Source organism: Manis pentadactyla, chromosome 9, assembly GCF_030020395.1.
Source record: "Manis pentadactyla isolate mManPen7 chromosome 9, mManPen7.hap1, whole genome shotgun sequence".
NCBI classification, from domain to species: Eukaryota; Metazoa; Chordata; class Mammalia; order Pholidota; family Manidae; genus Manis; species Manis pentadactyla.
This window is the reverse complement of record NC_080027.1, coordinates 122766074-122779119: the sequence shown is the minus strand read 5'-3', so window position 1 is coordinate 122779119 and position 13046 is coordinate 122766074. Positions and strand designations below refer to the sequence as shown.

The following is a 13046-nucleotide window of genomic DNA, read 5'->3' as shown; positions in this document are numbered from 1 at the left end:
TTTGTTAAAGGACTTTCATTATCTGTTTTTAAATTTCCTCTGATGTCTGGACATTTTGACCCGAAGTTCACATCACTTTAACAAGCAAGAGAAACAATAAAGATGAACATGTGGGGTAGGCAACAGAAGTGCCCACCCCCTCAGTCCCACCTGCCCTGCACAGCAAGCAGGGGATTTCTAATTTGGGTGCCTTCCTCTGATAGGAGGTTTCTGGGGAAACAGGGGGTTTGTTTCCGCGGTTCCGAGGGGCTAAGGAGCAAGTGCCGCTTGCGCCGCCTGCCCACCACACCCCTCTCCGGTCCTGCGGGCTCGGGGGCAGGGGCAGGCCGGCCGGACCGTCCGCGGAGCTGCCCATGCATCATGGAAGACGCAGGCGCCCTGGCTTGCTCTCTGGTCCTTAAATGACAGCAAATGAGGCAAAGCCAGGAGGGTGGGGACGGGAAGCGGGCGGGAGGGGGGCCGAAGGGAGCCGTCTCCAGGGCCCCCGGCGCTGGCTGAGGGCCGGAGCCAGCCAGTGAGCGGGGCCCGGGAGAGGGCGGAGCACATCGTGATGCAGAGATGCTGCAGTGGCTCCGGGCGCGCACACACACACGCCGCCGCGCCAGGGCGGCTGCAGGCGGCTGAGAGCGGGGAGGACGGGCGGGCATCCTGGGGGCCCGGGCCGGGCTGGCTCCGGCCCACCGCCGCGGGTAGCGTCCACCTGCCCCAGCCAGCACCCTTCGTTCACCCCAGGTAGGTGCCGACTGTTTCTGTCTCCCTCAGCCCAGGGTCTTCCCAGGCACCGTGGTGGGCAGGGGCTCCGGGCTGTTTCCTTGCAACTTGGGAGGGGGCTGGGGCAGCGCAGGAACCCCGGCTGTCCATAGCCAGTCAGACTCCTCACCCCAGCGCCACAGTGGCCACCAGACTCCAGGTCCCCTCCACCCTGTCTATGTGGGTGGCATCCTGCAGGGACCCCAGGAAGCCAGCCCCTATCAGTATGTCCAGGAATTCCAGCCGGCCACGGGCTGCAGTGCAATTGCCTACGGGGAGGGCAGCAGCCACAGGGGCGGCCCTGGGCCTCGAGTCCTGGCAGACGGTCCACAAGGCCGGGCCCAGAGCCTGACCTGCCCCTGCAAGCCCGTGGATGGAACTGAACCGGACTGAGGTTCCCCTGAGTCCGCCTTTGCAGGGTGACCTCTTGGCAAAGTGTTGCTTCAGTTTGACAGAGGGAGCGGCTGTGGAAGAGGTGGGGAAGGTGGAACACAAGTTTGGGCAAAGGCCTGTCCGGGAGTGGGGACAGAGGGAGGAGAAAAGAGGCGAGTGGCAGCCCCAAGGGTGAGAAGCTGGGACCCCCCGGGCTGAAGTTCCTTTTCTTCCCTTCCTCCCTCCCCAGCCTCACCTTCTCCCCAGTCCCTCCCCCTCATCCTCCCCGGTGGGAAGGAAGGATTGGCATGAAGTTGGGCTTTCCGGTGAGGAAAGGGCTTGAGGGGGGAGGGGGGAGGGGCACATTTAGGGGGTTGAGAAAGAGGGGGCAATCCCGCCCAGCTCCCTGGGGCTTAAACCATGGACCAGAGATGAGGGAAGCAGCCCCACATGGTGTCCGGCGCTGAATGCTGTCACCTTCTCCAGGAGGGGTTCCCACATCTGGAGCAGATGCGGGGTGACGTGGGACGGTGGCTTGGGTGGAGACAGTCCCGCTGTTCCCTGGGACTCTTCAGCTGCAGACCCCGGGAGGCTGAGCCTGGGCCCCAGGAGGAAGAGCTGTCGGTCAAGGTTGTTTGGAGGTTTGGGAATCCAGACAGGCAGGGATGGGGTGGGCTGAGTGCCCCCGGCCCCAGCCCCGGAGAAAGGAAGGGTGGGTTTCCCGGCACCAAGACAGCTGCCCTCGGCTTCCCCCTTCCCTCTCCTTTCAGCCTGGCCCCCCGAGGCCCCCAAGCTCCCTTCCCAGCCCAGCCAGCATCCTCACTCCTCCGCTCAGAGGAGGTGGGAGGAGGAATGACTGAAGCCCTTCCCTGGGCTCCCCACCTCCTTCACGGCACCAGCCTTGGCCTCCAGTCCTAGCCTCTAACCAGAGAGCCCCTCAGTCCCCTGAGCTCCCAAGTCTCTGCCTCCCACTCCCACTCACAGGGATCGCATCAGCCATTGGAGATCAAGGGCAGGAGAGGGTGGGCCACCTGTGGGGGAGGCCAGTGTGACCATGGCTCCTGGCCCGGAGCAGGAGGTGGTGCCTGAATCTTGGCTTAGGGAGGGTGGAGTTCTGTCCTTAGGGACAGAAGCATTTATGCCCCTCCCTGGGGTGCCCCACCAGTTAGCCCCTTCCTAGCCAGGCTGCAGAACCACTCAAGCAGACTTCTGCCTCAAGGGCAAAGTTCTTCCTGATTTCCCATGGCATCTGTCAGGGGTCCTCAGCCAGCAAAGGGGAGCCAGGGTGTGAGACAGAGGCAAAGGGTCCCTGAGGCCGGGACATCAAAGGTACCAAAAATCCACTGTTGCTGGCACTCACCAGGAGCCCAGGAGATGCGTCCCCTGCTGTTTGTCCGGGCTGGCTCTGTCTCACCCCGCCCTTCCTCTACTCCCCGGGGGCCAAGCTCTTCCCGGGCACTCCCTTTCCTGGTCTAATGCACTCTCCAGCTTCAGCCTCAGCCTACACCTATATACCACTTACCCTGCCAGATCTCACTCCTTATGCAACGCCATTCCAGCACCTTCTCTGCCAGCAGTGGTTCAAATAGAGACACTGTGGAATGGGCCTCTCAGGCACAGTGTTCAACAGGATGCCTGATATGTTGTCTCTGACTGGTCCAACCTACTCAGGAGCAGGTGCACAGACAGGGTGCCCCCAAGGCAATCCTCCCGGCTCTAAGGCTTCGAGGATGCATGTCCGCCATGCCCACCCCCAGAAACTCCTCAAGCCAAATGTTTGTGGGAAAGTGCATCTCAAAGACAATCTTTAAGCCTGAGAGTAGGTGGTATTTGTATCTGGGGAGGGATTCCTAGGGCAGAACCAGGGGGCTGAGCAAGAGATGGTTGATACCCAGAGAAAGAAGAACCACAGCAAAGAGCATGCCAGTGAAGCAGGAGAGATTGAAGTTAGATTGCAGGAAGCACTTCCTCACTAGGAAGATGAGCCCTGAGGAGGTGGGGCGATCTCCTTTCCAGTGACCCTGATTGGGTGTGGACGACTGGGCTCTAGTCCAAGGTTAGGGACAGACTTGCCTGGAGGCAGAGGTTGGGCTGGACGACTGCAAATTCCCTCCAGCTTCAGGTTATCCCCGGTCAAATAGTAAGAGTGGAGGTGACTCTTACCCTCAGAAGGCAGACATGCTTTTCATTTCCTCCTGCACGTTGGCCACCTCTCACATCCTAATCTAGACCAACCCACCCCCTGCCTGGGCCAACCCACCCCCTGCCTGGGCCTGGCCCGCCTGGGACATTCATGGGAGTTTCCGCGGCTCTGCAACCATCCTGGAGCAAAGAGGTCCTTCCTCCACTTTAATGCGTTCTTCTGCTACAAGATGAGCCCATGTTTCCTTATTTACTCGAAGTTGCAAACAAAAGCAAAGGGGTGTATGTCCTCACCCCAAACTGACCACACGGTCCCAGGGCCTGTGCAGGTCCAAGCGCACCTCTAGTGAGCCACCCCACCCCCAGCTCCGCAGGGCACCCATCCGGACGAAACCGCTGGGTCTTCCCCGGCTCTGTCCCACATCCTCTCCCTGTCCGCCAGCCTCAAGGACCAAGAGGCTCCGCACACTGTGTCTGGCCGGAGGCAGCCGCCCTGCAGCACAGCCTGAGAGGTGCAGTTTATTCTGGGCCCCAGAGCAGAAAGGAGCCTGTGGGGAGGAGCAGGTTCAAACCCACCCTCACCAGGCTTGGCTCTGAGCCAGCCTGCCAGACCCGGGGTTGGGGGCAGTCTCCTCCCTGCAGATGATGGGACATGCAGGAAACGGTCCTCTAACTTCTTCCTGATCTGGTTCTTCAGACCAAGTTGAAATTGTTTGTTCTTAGTCCTGGCATCTCTGAAAGGGGCCCTCCCTCCAAAGCCCCCCCTCATTCTGCCCCATAGCACACAGGCAGGCGAGCAGGAACACGGAGGGTCTGCGTGTGGTCCCTTACCCAGGGCTCTCCCCTTCTGTTCACGCCCCTCTCCCGGGGCTCTCCCCAGCGGAGGGGCCAGGAGGGCTGCAGGTCAGGGCCATCCCCCACCCACCCCGGGTGCTGAAAGCTCTGTCAGATCCTGGGCCGGGAGTCACGGCTCTCCCCAGAGGGCACAGCAGTGCCAGCGCTGGGGCCCCAGGACCAGCTGCAAATACAAAGAGTCTGCAGAGGAAGCTGAGGGGTGGGGGGTGGGAAGGGAGGGAGCACACCGAGGGGGCTGGGAGAGACCCAGCTGCAGGGCTTCCCTGCCCCCCCCCCCAGTCCCTGTCCCTGTGGAGCCCGAGGAGGCCTGTAACCCACCCAAACCTGCCCTGAGGACCTCTTCCAGCTCAGGGCACTTCCTCACCGAGGCCTTTCACCCACAGCCCCCTCCCCCTGCCAGCTCTGGTCCCACCTGGCCCAGGGTCCCACCAGGCCACCACAGACCCCTGGGGTGGCTCAGACCTTCCTGGAGGACAGTGATCCTGTCCCAGGTGGCAATTCCCTCGGTAGGCAGAGTCCCCTCCCGTCTTGCAGGCAGGATGTGGAGGCGATCCAGAAAGACTGCCTGCTGGGGTGGGCACCCAGGCGTGTGTCCCAGCCAGGTGCTCTTCTGAACACGTGGTGCCTGGGGTGACGCTGGGTGTTCTTGTGCCCTCGTCTGGGCGGCATGCCTGTTGGAGCCTCCTGTGCCCACTGCCCCTGGAGGGCCTAAAAGGAAGAATACAACTGCCAGGGACACTGGGTGTTGGTCAGTGTCCTGAACATGAGGGTGTGGCGGAACGTCGTGACTGTGCAGGTGAGGCTGACTCACAGCCGGGCACCGCGCCCCCCAGCGTGCTGGGATCCCACTCAAGGCTCAGGGAGGACCCTCAGCGATGCCTTCTGATCCTTCCCAGGCACTGCTTGTGGGCCTGGAATGGTGCAGACCGCACAAGAGTCCCGTGAGGTGGGTCAACCCTCCTCGTCCCCATTCTGCAGATGGGAGACTGAGGCTTAGAGAGGTTGAATAAGGAATGAAAGGTCTAGGTTATACTAGTGAGTTATGCAGGGTCACAGTAACTAGTAAGGGCCAGGCCAGTGGGCAGGAGAGCCCGCCTTGCTAACTGGTGCTCTTGCTGCAGGACAGAGGAGGGTGGGATCTGAGGGGCTCCTGAGTATTTGTGAGCTTGGGATAAATCACTCCGTCTCTGCCCTCAACTGGGCCCCAAACTCCCCCTTTTCCCAGCACCACCCATCTGGAAGTTGCCAGCTCCCTTAATCCTCAAATCCCCCTTATCCAGGGAGAAGGAGAGGCGGGTCCAGGCCCACGGACTGGGTGCCCCAGGTGCCAGCATTTAGGCAGTCTGGCTGGCTCCACACAGGAGTCCTCCGCCCAGAAAACCCTGCCGCGTGCTGGAGTCCAGCTCACAGCCTTCCATTCCCCAGCTGTCCCCCGGCCCCTTTGTTTCCTGGGCCCAGCAATTCCACCCACTCCCCCTGGTGCCCCTGAACCCCCAGGCAGCCCATTCCCATGTGCTGGTGCCTCTCTGGGCCAGCCCCTGACGGTGACAGTCTGTGCCCGTCTGCGCATGAAGTCTGGATTCAATTGAAGTTTCAGAGGAGTAGGGGGATTTCTTATCCATGATGTATGGTGATGACCATGGTGAGAGAAACACATTTGACCACAGCGGGATGTTGGTGAGTGAGCCAGGGAGCCAGCCACCTCGTGGGTCACAGGGAAATAATGCATGGGCTGCACCCTCACACCCTTCGGCAGGCAGGGACACACACACACACACAGGCATACACACAAAGACCAGACATATACACAAGGACACTCACACCACACACAGACATGATATCACCTGCTGGTGGGCAGCCCACCACAGCTGCTGGGCCTCCATGTGCTTTGCTCTGGCACACTCGGGCTTAGTGCCTGGAGCCCAGGCTGCACCTGAGCTGGCACCCGGCCCCTCATAAGCTCCCAGGACTGGCAGGCAGACTGGACAGGAAGCAAATGATGACTGAGCACCTCCTCTGTGCCAAACTCCAGGAGATGCAGCCTAGCCCCAAGGGGCACTTTCAAATGTTCTGGAGCTATGAACCCTCTGTTTACAGGGAGCCTCCTGGGGAAGTCCAGTAGACACAGCAGATAGAAGGGGAGCTGCTCTGGGTGAGGCAAAGAGCCCCAGACTTCCTCCAACCCCACCGCGACCCCAAGTCAAAGCCAAACAGCCTCAAGTCTTCCCCACAGGGCACTCCATGACCTCACAGAACATGCAGGACAGCTCTGTGAAGTGGGACATGATCTTGATCTCTGCTTGGCAGATGAGAAACCTGAGTTTCCTCTAGGGAGCAACTTGTCCAGGCTCATAAGGCCATTAGGAGATGAAGTCCAAGCCGCCATCCCCCGTCTGTGGGTCCACAGCGCCCCCGGCTCCCTGTGGGAGGGGCTTCCCTGTGTTTGTGTAGCATCCAGGGCCATAATTCTGCATTCCCCCAAGACCAAACATCCTGCTAGAGACCCAAGTGTGTGAGAGTGTGTGTGAAGGTGTGTGTGACAGCATGTGTAAAAGCGCATAAGGAAGTACATGAGAGTCAGAGACAGTGTGTATGTGTGTGCATGTGTAAAAGAGAGAGCATGCCTGAGTGCATGAGTGGGAGAGTGAGTGGTGAGCAGTGAGGGAGTGAGTGGTGAGCAGTGTGGGTGTGAGTGGTGTGCGGTGTGGGTGTGAGTGGTGTGCAGTGAGGGAGTGAGTGGTGTGCAGTGAGGGAGTGAGTGGTGAGCAGTGTGGGTGTGAGTGGTGTGCAGTGTGGGTGTGAGTGGCGTGTAGTGAGGGAGTGAGTGGTGAGCAGTGTGGGTGTGTGAGTCCGAATTTGCCCGGGGTTGCCCGGGTGGACCCTGTGGACGGGGCAGCCAATCAGGTGTGAGTTGAGCCCCCATGAGCGCATGCATCCATGTGCACCATGGTGTGCGTCCCAGCTCCCAGAGGCGCATCATCACCGCTGTGCTCGGTCACCTAAATGAGACAGACAAGAAACACCTATTCCTCGCTGGACCCTTTGCCAGGCACGGGTGGTCCCGAGAGGGAGGAGTCGGGGTCTCTGAGGGGGCAGCTCACGACCTTCTGCAGTGGCAGATGCGCCTGGAGGGCAGGGTGCCCAGGGCCTGGAGGGCCTTGCCTGGGAGGGGTGCTGCAGGGGACCCAGGGGGTCACATGAGCAAAGGCACAGTGATGGGCTGTTGAGGGAGTCGGGGAGGCCAGAAGCGCCAGATTTTGGGGTTTACATGTGAAAGCGAAAGGGGCAAGGACAGGGAGAGGCAGGCAGCTGTGGGGGGGTGGCACCATCTGTTTAAATACCACTACCCCCACCCCCACCCAACACCCCGCTAAGCCCCTCCCGCCCCAACAGGCCCTGGGGCCACTCCTGCCCCTGCCTCCCACAGGGCCTTCCGGTGCCAGCTGCCGCTGCAGAGGAGGCAGAAAAAGGTTGTGGGGTGACCAGCTGTTGAGGTGTGGAGCAGGAGGGCGGGTGGAGGAGCAGAACCCCTAGTCGGGCTGGCTGGCTCCCTGTGGCACCTCTGATGGGGAGCCCTGGGGACCCAGTGACTCAGCCTCAGCCCTGAGATTCCACACTCCCCCCAGAACTCAGAAAGTCTGCCCAGAGTGGGGGAGCAGGTGGGCAGGCTGGCCCTGCCCTCAGCTCTCAGGATGAAGCCCCCTCTCTCAGACTGATGCAGGGGGCTCTGACCTGCTCTCCGTGCCGTGACCCCCCAGGGCACAGGCTCCCCGGAGCTCCACGCCTCTGCTCGCCTCTGTCCCAGGGAGTCTCCTCTAGGAGCTTGCAGCCCAGGGGCCTGTCTGGCCCATTAGCCCGTCTGGTAGGGGAGCACTGCTAATGGGGCCAAGGCTATGGCTGCACCGCGCTACAGAGGTGCCCTACCTGGGGCCCGGTGAGAGGGTGTGGATGAACCCGGAAACTCCTCCTCCCTGCTGGAAAAACAAGGCTGGCCCTGGGAGAACGGCCTCCCAGAGGGGCGCATTCCCCCGACCCAGGCAGCTGTTGGGGAGGGACGGGGGAGAATGGATCCCAGTTGGTAGAGGAAGATGTTTCCCGTTGTTCCCCAAGCCCTGCGCACCCGGGCCTTCCACCGAGGGCCCTTACTGAGTGGGCAGGAGGGTTCTTGCCTCCAGTTAGTCACTCACTCCCTGAGCAGCACCCTGCTGGCTGCAGGGGAAGTGGGGAGGGCGCCAGGCAGAGCCATTCTCCCAGGGGGCCCGAGGAGGCACTCAGCCCTCGGAAGAGCTCCTTGGTAATGGCCGAGCCGGGGGCCCAGGGGAGGGTGATGCTGGAGCGATTCTGGCCTCGCCCCAGGCTGTACAGCCCCAGGGACCCAGGCTGCCTGGAACCGGGAGGGGGGCTCCTCGGCTGAGAACCTCCCTCCCCCGCAGCGCCCACCCTTGCCCCTGCCCTGTCTCCGCAGGTCCTCAGCCTCCCCCTTCCTCCTGCTACTGGGCTGAGCCTCCTCTCCTCCGCACCCCGTCGGCCTGGGAAGCCCGCCATGGGGCCGCCCGCCAGGCGGAGGTCACACGTGCTGCTGCTGCTCGCTGTGGCCCTCGCCTCCTCTCCAGGTAAGCCGCTGGGCCCCACGCCCCCGGGCCCCACATCCTGGCGGCAGTGGTTTCATGAGAGCATCACTATTATTTCAGCGACGGCGACGGATCGTGACTCCGCACTGGCGTAGCACTTTGCGTTTCTGAGGCCGTGTCCTCGCTACAATTTTTCCATTTGTGGGTCTCACCTTCCCTTTGAAGTTAGGAGGACAGGGAATGAGGCTTTGCCATATTGTAGATGAAAGACAGAGGAGTCTAGACGAGAGGGTGAGTGGTTTGCCCTGGGCCACAGAGCAAGAGCCATGCTACCAGCCTCTAAGCTGCGCTGTCCAGTAGGGTAGCCGGAGTCACACGGGACTAGGAAAACTGAGGTTAAGAAGGATCTGGAAACCAGTTCCTCAGCGGCACGAGCCACCTCTGGGGCTGCCGGCCTTGGTGGACAGCCGGCCTTGGTGGGCAGCACTGCTCTAGCCCCCCGAGAGGAGACGGGGGTCAGCACCACACCCCTCGGGGAGGGCTCCTCGGGCCACGCCGCAGCCTAGCAAACAGGCTGAGTGCGGAGCAGGACCTGGGAGAGGGAACGCAGAGCCGGGGCTGGGGAACCGGCAGCAGGGACCCCCGCAGAGCCTCACCACCGCCCGGGTGGCGGGTGGGAAGGGGGAAGAGGAAGCCTGGCAGAGGAGATGCTGAGGAGAGGGCAGGGCAGGTGGCAGGGCAGGCGAGGGGCCCGGCTAGCGGGACCCTGGAGTGTGCCGGGAGGCGGCACCGGAGACCCAGCCTGACCGAGAGCTGGAGAGAGGCCTCCAGCCTGCTGCCCTGGGGGACGTGCTGGGGGACCCCAGCCCAGGTCCTGGGCTTTTCTCCCTGGGATCTCCGCAGGAGGAGAGGGCGGCCTCCGCCGTCCCAGGGCTTGGGCACCTCAGGTGCCACCGCCCCACCCCACAGCCCCAGCAGGCCGGGCTGCAGCCGGCACATTTAGGCTTGTGTCTCACCAGGGAAGGACTCCACTGGCATACTTTCAGATGGTCTCACTATGTTCTGACTGCCTCCCATCCTGTACCCAAGTCAGGGAGGCCGCTGGGAAATCGGGCTGGCCCAGAGGCAGGTGGGGGGAGCCTCCCAGCCCCCCACCTCCAGGCCTAGCTCGCTGCGCCAGGCCCACCGGGTGCGGGGAGCTGCTGGCGGCGGGGATTCCAGGCTGCGTGGAGCTAGAGACAGGCCCCCAGAGAGAGCAGAGCAGAGCCAGGCTGGCCCACATTGCTCCCCCTCAGGGCCAGTTCAGTGCTGGGCATGCCACCCAGGCAGGGTCCACAGAGCCAGGGGTGCGGGAAGGTCAGGGGAGGTGGCACCTGGTGGCCGTCCAGAGCCCTCTGCTCCCCGTGCTCGCTGGTGGCACATCTTCGGACTCCTGGCACCCCAGGGTAAGGATTCCCTTCACACTCCCATCCCTCTGACCCCTCCCTCTGCAAGGTGCCCAATGTCTGTGTCAGGGGAGCAGACTTGCCAGAACAGGGAATCAGGACAGAATCAGAGAGGAGGCGGAACAAGGACAACAGGAGGGGGTGGCTTTGCCTGAGACTGTGCGTGTGTGTATGTGTGTGTGTGTGTGTGTGTGGTGAGTGGGGTGGGTGTGAGGATGTTTGAGAAGGTGGAGGTGTGCGAGTTGTTGCAGGGACGGGGGCCACATTTTGGGGGTGACGGTACGCAGCACGGCGCCGTGGCCCTCAAGCTCAGCTGCCTGCAGAATGCCCCCAGGGCATTTTACAATGTGGAGTCTGGGCCTCACTTCTAGGGATTGTGATTCAATACCTCCAGGGCTTCTGATGGTTCCGATGGGAAGCTGAGGTCAAGAATCATGGTTAAGGACACCGGCCAGGGTCCAGAGCCTAGATCCGCTCCTTTCTGTGTAAATGGGGGCGAGTTATCCAACCTGCCGCAGTCTTTTTCCATGTTAGTCAAACAAGCAAATGGCAATACTTATCTTGTGAGGCGCTTATGGGAAGGAAATTCAGAGCACGGTGTCCTTGCAAGAGGAAGCACGCAGTAACAGCACCCACTCTCGGTATCATGAACGCACAGATATGTATAAGTAAGTACACGTGGACATCCATAGCTGCATGTGCGTGGGAACGGACGCGTGTGTAAAACTGTGTACTGGCTTAGAGAGGTATGTGCTATGGATGTGTAATGTGAGTGAGTGTGAGGAAGTGTGTGCAGGGCAGAGGTGGGGAAGCAGGCATACGTGGACGTTGAGGTGGGTGTGCATATGGCCGAATGCAGAGGAGAGAGCATTTTCAGGAAGAAAATCAGCTCCCAAAGCACTAGGGCACCCCAGGTCCACTCGACCACCTGCCGCCCCCCGCCCAGACGCAGTTACTGGAAGCTGCTATTGTACAAGGTCATCCCCAGCAGCCTGGCTGCCTCCACCACACTTGCCTTCTTCCCTTCGCCTCCTGGCAGTCCCAGCTGGGGCGGGGGTCCCTACCCCCCACCCCCACCATCATTAATTTAGGATTAAGCGGGGCTTTCCAGCCAAGATGATGTATGGCTTCCCCCTTCTCCGAGGCCTGAGGCAGCAATGAGGGACTGTGATGGGTGGTGGGGAGGAAGATGGGGGACCATTTCAGGGAGCCCTGCCTCCTTCCCCGCTCTGAAAGCTGTGTAACAGCTGCCCCCATTCCCCGGGGTCCAGGCCGGGCCTCAGCTGTGGCATAGGGGCCCACTCCTACCCCTGGGATAGGGCAGCAGCTGGGCGTGCTGGGAGAGAAGGCTAATTGGTTAATGGGGATACCACCACCCAGGACCCACCGAGGAGGGCCTGAATTCAGCTGCACTGAGGGGTAGGAGCCAATTAGGGGTGGCCTGGCTCTTGCCTGACACCACAAAGGCCAAGTGTACCCTGCCACGGAGGTCAGCCAGTACAGTCCCTCCCCACCCCTGTGGAATGGCAGCTGAAACACTGCCCTCCACGCCTCGGCCCCCTGCCCTGGTGCGGGTGGACAGCGGTGCAGAGAGAGGCACCTGCCCCGGGAGGGGCCAGGCATGGAAACCGTTCACCCGTGTGCTACCCATTTACTGAGCAAATTCAGGAGACCGAGGTCTAAACCTGTGCGCACCACAGACTTGCCCTGTGACTGCGGGCAGGTCATTCCCTTTCAGGGCCTCTCTTTCTTGAATTGTTTTACTGGAATTGTGTGAAAATGTCTTCAAAACAACCTGCACGCCATCCATCCACCATAAAGCCTTCTTTCTTCCCCTAATCCCACCCCACCTTGCGCTCGGGTCCAGCAGACATCTGCTGAACGCACAGCCTGTGCCAGGCTGACGGCTGCTGTGGACCCTGCCAGGTGAGTTCAGTCCTTCCATTTCACAGGTGAAGGCGTTGAGGCTAAGAAGGGCTCTTTCTGTAGCTGCTAATTAGAGGTCCAGAGCCACAGCCCTTTCCGTGGGCCCAGAAGGAGCTCCAAGCTCCGGGGACGCGTGCTCTCCCCACCTTTCCAGCCAGCGCCTTCCCATGCCCCTTTCACACGCATCTCACACCCCGCTGAGCAGCTTTCCCTGCGGCTCCCCTGCCAGCCCCAGAGAAGGGTCAGCTCCTCCACCCGAGGGCCCCCTGCACCCTGAACCCGAGCTGCTCCTTGGCTCCTCCCACCTTGTTCCTTCAGTTTCCTGCCTCCCTCCCTAGACTGCAAGCTCCTCCTTGAGGAAGAGGGGCTGTGTCTCCACAACACAGTACAACACAGTCCCTGGCCCAGTGCTGGGTACACAGCAGGTGCTCAATACCTGAATGTCGGATGGGTGGTTGACTGAACCGACGTGATCAGACGGGGCCTGCCCGACCTATTGAAACTCAAACTTTAATTAATTAAAATTGCAAAAATTAAAACTTTGGTTCTTCATCTGCACTAGCCCCACTTCGGGGGCTCAGTGTCCAGCAGCTAGTGGCTACCATACTGGTCAGTGCTGGAAGTGGAAACTTTCTACCATCCAGAAAGTTCCACTGGAGAGCACTGCCCTAGAAGCCAGGCTCCAGCTGGCTGCCAGGCCCTGAGGTCTCTGGTGGTGCCCCCCATCTGCAGCTCGGAGCTCAGCCCGGGGATCCCTGGCCACCTTTGGGCCTGTCTTTGAAGACCAGCCCCTTGGTCTGCTATTCCCAGAGGGGTCCACAGAGGAGAAGGTGACGCTGGCATGCCGTGCCAGAGCCAGCCCTCCTGCCACCTACAGGTGAGACCCCCACGGTGGGTGCTGGGAAGCCCTGGGCAGCCACACAGTTTTCCTCACATCAGCCCTGTTGCCAAGCTGGGCCCAGCCGGGCAGGCCTCAGGAGGGCCC

General features: G+C 61.3%; 1 protein-coding gene across 1 annotated transcript in view; it reads left to right on the top strand.

Moving 5' to 3' along the window:
• The first annotated feature begins 470 nt into the window (after positions 1-470).
• CNTN2 (contactin 2) overlaps positions 471-13046 on the top strand; it is a 29649-nt gene continuing 17073 nt past the window's right edge. The window contains exons 1-3 of the mRNA XM_036909705.2: positions 471-732; positions 8585-8732; positions 12794-12938. Of these exons, the coding sequence (XP_036765600.2) occupies positions 8663-8732; positions 12794-12938 (215 nt within the window). The 5' untranslated portion in view covers positions 471-732; positions 8585-8662. The remainder of the gene's footprint in view (positions 733-8584; positions 8733-12793; positions 12939-13046) is intronic.